This window comes from Dipodomys ordii, unplaced genomic scaffold (assembly GCF_000151885.1).
Source record: "Dipodomys ordii isolate 6190 unplaced genomic scaffold, Dord_2.0 Scaffold128, whole genome shotgun sequence".
NCBI lineage: Eukaryota > Metazoa > Chordata > Mammalia > Rodentia > Heteromyidae > Dipodomys > Dipodomys ordii.
The window spans coordinates 149,610-154,813 of NW_012267344.1; the positions used below are offsets into that span (position 1 = coordinate 149,610).

Sequence of the window (5,204 nt, forward strand, 5' to 3'; positions counted from 1 at the left end):
TAGACCTTGGTCTGGTGCAGCAGGTGCAGGAAAAGGTTGGGGGGAAGGGAAGGCTGCTATGGAGGATCCTTAGACCATATCATGGCTCCAAAGGCCTCAACCAGGCCTTTGGAAAGACCCAAATGAGCATATCCATTTCACCCAGCCATTTAGGAGGCTGAGGTTTGAGGATCATGATCTGAAGCCCGCCTGGGCAGGAAAATCTGTGTAATCTCCAATTACTCACCAAAAAAAAAAAAAAAAAAAGCCATAAGTGGAACTGTGGCTCAAGTGGTAGAGGGCTAGCCTTGAACAAAAAAGGCTCAAGGAGCTGGGTACTGGTGGCTCAAGCCTGTAATCCTCGCTACTTGGGAGGCTGAGATACAAAGATCTTGGTTTGGAAACTACCCCAGTCAGGAAAGTATGAAGTCTGTTTTTATTGTGTCTGTTAGCTATGAAATATCTGGTAGGTGAGAGAGTTCCTGGTTTGTTTTATGTTAGTTAGGCTTCTATGGTTTATTTTATATTTTTGTTCATCGTGGGGCTTGAACCCAGGCCCTGTCCATCAACTCTTTCACTTAAGGCTAGCGCTCTACCACTTTGAGCCACAGTGGCACTTCCGGTTTTCTAGTGGTTTTTATTGGAGATAAGAGTCTCATGGACTTTCCTGCCCAGACTGGCCTTGAACCATGATCCTCAGATTTCAGCCCCCTGAGTAGCTAGGGTTACAGGTGTGAGCCACTAGCGCCTGGCTTCTACATATGCTTTATATTCAGACCTTAAAGCCACTTTAAAAAGTAAGGTTGTGAGGCTGGGAATGGGGATCGAGTGGTAGAGCGCTAGCCTTGAACAACAACAACAACAAAAAATCCCGAGGGCTGGGAAGATGGCTCAGTGGTAGAGCGCTTGCCTTGAATGCATGAGGCCCTGGGTTCGATTCCTCAGCACCACATAAGCAAAAAGGAAAAAGCCAGAAGTGGCGCTGTGGCTCAAGTGGTAGAGCACTAGCCTTGAGCTGAAGAGCTGAGGGACAGTACCCAGGCCCAGAGTTCAGGCCCCACGACCAGACTAAAAAACAATGGCAACAGCTAGGTCCTGAGTTCAAGCCCCAGTACCATACAAAAATGAAAGACCTCTTTGTAGCTACATATTGGTTCTACATTTGAAACCCTACAGTGCCCCCTACTGGGAAAGAATGCCAAAGTCTTGGTTGTCCTAATCTTCAAAATTAAATTGGCATATTAAAATACATATCATAATACATGCATAATACCCGTGCTACTGAGATGCCTTTTTTTTTTTTTGGTTCTTATTTTTTTGTTTTGTTTGTTTTTTTTTTGGGTTCAGTCATGGGGCCTGAACTCTGGGCCTGGGCGCTGTCCCTCAGTTCTTCAGCTCAAGGCGAGCGCTCTACCACTTGAGCCACAGTGCCACTTCCAGCTTTTTTCTTTTTGCTTATGTGGTGCTGAGGAGTCAAACCCAGGGCCTCATGCATGCAAGGCAAGCGCTCTACCACTGAGCCACCTTCCCAGCCCTTGGTTCTTATTTTATCTTTAAAAAATCTCAGTTTTTAGAGCACATCTTCTATAGCCATTTTTATATATTTCATAAATGAACCAGATCTGACTCTTCAGAAAAATCACTTTTTTTTTCCTGGCAGAATTCATTCCAGAGCCTCTGCAGAACTGTAGTACATCTGTCTTAAGTTCTGCGATTATGTCAGAGCAGGTTGTAAAGAGCCCGTTCCACTCTCTTCTAGACCCTTCAGCCGGGCGTTGGCAGACTACTGGATGCCAGTGGATTTGTACATTGGAGGAAAAGAGCATGCTGTCATGCACTTGTTCTATGCAAGGTTCTTCAGTCATTTTTGCCACGATCAAAAAATGGTCAAACACAGGTGAGCACTTGTGCTATTTTACCACACAGCTCAGTTCACAGACACAAACATAAAGCAGGTTATCAGAGCTATATGGAGCCGAAAAATGACATACGTGTTTTGATACTGGGGCTTGAACTTGGGGCCTGGGTGGTATCCCTTAGTTTTCCCACCCAAGGCTGGAGCTCCACCACTTCAGCCACAGCTCCACTTCCTGCTTTTTGGTGGTTCATTGGAGATAAGAGTCTTCATAGACGACCCTGCCTGGACTGGCTTCGAAACATGATCCTCGGATCTCATCCTCCTGGGTAATTTAGGCATCCTTAGTGATCCTTTGGTTAAATCAGATGAGTTTAACCCCTTGATATAAACCAATAATGGTTTCTGTTCTTCAACAGGAAGATGAATGAGTAGCTCGGTTGCTGAGAGGAGCTTGTTCCTAAGTGCCATCTGTTGAGTGAATGAATGAACAGACTAATTCATCAGTAGTCCTTCGTTGGTTGTGAATATGAGCAACAAACTTGGCAGTCACTGTCATAGCCAGCTTAGGTTCTAAGTCTGCCAGCCCAGGCCTCTGACATCTCTGGAGCCTCCTCTCTTATTCCTACTACTCGAGCTGGTTTTGAATGACCTCGATTACCTTCAGCTTTCCTTTGAGGAGTTAGTCTATACCCAACACAATACCCATACAAAAATTGACGCACAGATGCACGCTCAATGAGCAGGCAGAGCCTTTATGTGCTAGTAAAGTGACAGCTGGGGGTTGCAATTCTGCACCCACCAGAAGGTGGCAGCAGTGGTCATTTGAGAACTACCAAGACCTGATTTCAGCTCCACAGGCCCATTGGGTTGTGTTGTTTAAGATCAAGCCTCACTGTGTTGTCTAGGCTGGTCCTCAACTTCTTTTATTTTTTTATGTTTCAATTGATTTTTCTGTCGGTCCTGGGGCTTGAACTCAGGGCCTGGGCACTGTCCCTGAGCTTCTTTTGCTCAAGGCTAACATTCTACCACTTTGAGTCACCACCACTTTCAGTTTTCTAGTGGTTTGTTGGAGATAAGAGTCTCACGGGCTCTCCTGCCCAGGCTGGCTTTGAACCTCGATCCTCAGATCTCAGCCTCCTGAGTATCTAGGATGACAGGCATGAGCCACCAGTGACCAGCCTTCTCCTCCTTCTCCTTCCTCCTTCTCCTCCTCCTCTTCCTTCTCCTCTTCCTTCCTTTCTCCTTCCTTCTCTTTTCTTCCTCCTCCTCATCGTCTTCCTTTTTTGTTTGAGACTGGGACTTGAATTCCAGATCTGATGCTTTGTACTTCTTGGCTGGTGCTATACCTCCTGAACCACACCTCCAACCCCATGGACCTTTTTTTTATTGCTACCTCTGCTCATCTACTTTTTTTCCCCCTGTTTACTCTTTTCTCTAGAGAACCATTTCACAAGCTACTGGCCCAAGGCCTCATCAAGGGGCAGACCTTCCGCTTGCCATCGGGACAGTACCTGCAGAGAGAGGAGGTAGACTTCACAGGTGACAAGGGCTGGGCTGTGAGGGCAGGCGCAAGCGAAGGCCGGGCTGGAAACCCCCAGGGGGATCTGTCTGCTTGCATGCACGGGCCCTGGCCAGCACTCTCTGTCTACCTCTCCACGCCAGCCCCGGCCAGCCACAGCCAACCTTCCCTTCTACCCCATCAAGTCATCTGTCGGCCCCATGAGTATGCCTCTCCCACAGTGTGGACTGTTAGGCACATAAATTGGACCTTGAATTTAAAAAAATGCTGATGGAGCCGGGCGCCTATCATCCTAGCTACCCAGGAGGCTGAGATCTGAGGATCATGGTTCAAAGCCAGCCCAGGCAGGAAGGGCCGTGAGACTCTGATCTCCAATAAACCACTCAGAAAACTGGAAGTGGTGCTGTGGCTCAAGTGGTAGAGCGCTAGCCTTGAGCTGAAGATCTGAGGGACAGCGCCCAGGCCCAGAGTTCAAGCCCCAAGACTGGCACAAAAATAAATTAGGAAATCATTTGGGATGTAGCTCAGTGGTAGAGCACTTGTCTTAACATGTGAGGCCCTAGGTTCAATCTCTAGCATCACAAACTATTGTATGAGATAAAATTGTACAACAAACCATCCAGGGAGAGAAGTATATTGAGCGAATTCCTACAGTTCTTCAAAAGGCATTTTTCTTTCCGGCTTTTTCTGTGTATGTGGTACTGAGGAGTGGAACCCAGGGCTTCATGCATGCTAGGCAAGCACTCTACCACTAAGCCACCTTCCCAGCCCTCCTTTGTATTTTTTGCTTTTGTTTTTACAGTACTGGGACTTGAACTCAGGGCCTTGCACTTGCCAGTCAAGTGCTCTATCACGTGAGCCACACCTCCAGCCCCATTTCTTATGGATGGTTTTCGAGGTTGAGTCTCACTTTGGTTACGATCTTTCTCGTCCTTCCTCTTGTCAGTGGGGATGACGGCTGCACACCACTGCACCAGCCCATTGTGTTTGCCCCATAGCTGGGATGACAGGCATGCGCCGCCACACCCAGCCTTTAGTTGAGATGAGGTTTTTTGAACTTTGAATGCCCAGGCTGGCTTCCAAAGGCAATCATCCCATCACCCCCGAGATGGTTAGTATTACAGGCTCATTCCGACATATTCTTGTAGGTTCTGTTCCTGTGCACGCCCAAACGAGAGAGAAGTTAGAGGTGACGTGGGAGAAGATGAGCAAGTCCAAACACAACGGCGTGGACCCCAAGGAAGTGGTCGCCCAGTACGGGATCGACACTATTCGCCTCTACATCCTCTTTGCCGCCCCTCCCGAGAAAGATATCCTGTGGGATGTGAAGAGTAGGTCACCTTCCTCTCCCTGCTTGCTTCTTCCCCCACACTGAAGGAACAGCCGAGACGCGGGGAGGAAATGGTACTGCCAAAGACAGAAGTGGATGTAGGAATTGGCTCTCCTCCAGTCCACCCAGCATCCCTCTCAGGACCCCTTGGGGGAACCCCCAGTTCTGCTCAGATCTGTTGCTACACGCTCCAGAATGGGCAGCATCTCTTCCCCCCTCCCCCCTGCCCACCCCCCCATGAGGCCCCAAGCAGGTAGGCTCTGTGCTGATTCTAAAGCCAGGTCTCCCAGGACCACCTCTGGGGAGGAGCTGTTTCCATGGAGACTGGACTGGCTTCCGCACTGCTCTGGGGCTGCTGGGTGGTGCACAGGCCAGTGGTCTCTTGATCTACCCTGAAAGCAATTTTTCTAGAACAGCATAGGGGGAGGAGGGGCCCTCGCTCCAAGGAAGACTTCCCCAACTGAGTCTGGGCTGGGTGAGTCCTTTTTAATCCACATGCTTCTCCTTTGCGGGGGGGG

General features: G+C 48.8%; 1 protein-coding gene across 1 annotated transcript in view; it reads left to right on the plus strand.

The window, feature by feature from the left end:
• Lars2 (leucyl-tRNA synthetase 2, mitochondrial) overlaps window positions 1-5,204 on the plus strand; it is a 59,956-nt gene that overhangs the window by 41,553 nt on the left and 13,199 nt on the right. The window contains exons 13-15 of the mRNA XM_013030266.1: window positions 1,739-1,876; window positions 3,276-3,376; window positions 4,505-4,687. Of these exons, the coding sequence (XP_012885720.1) occupies window positions 1,739-1,876; window positions 3,276-3,376; window positions 4,505-4,687 (422 nt within the window). The remainder of the gene's footprint in view (window positions 1-1,738; window positions 1,877-3,275; window positions 3,377-4,504; window positions 4,688-5,204) is intronic.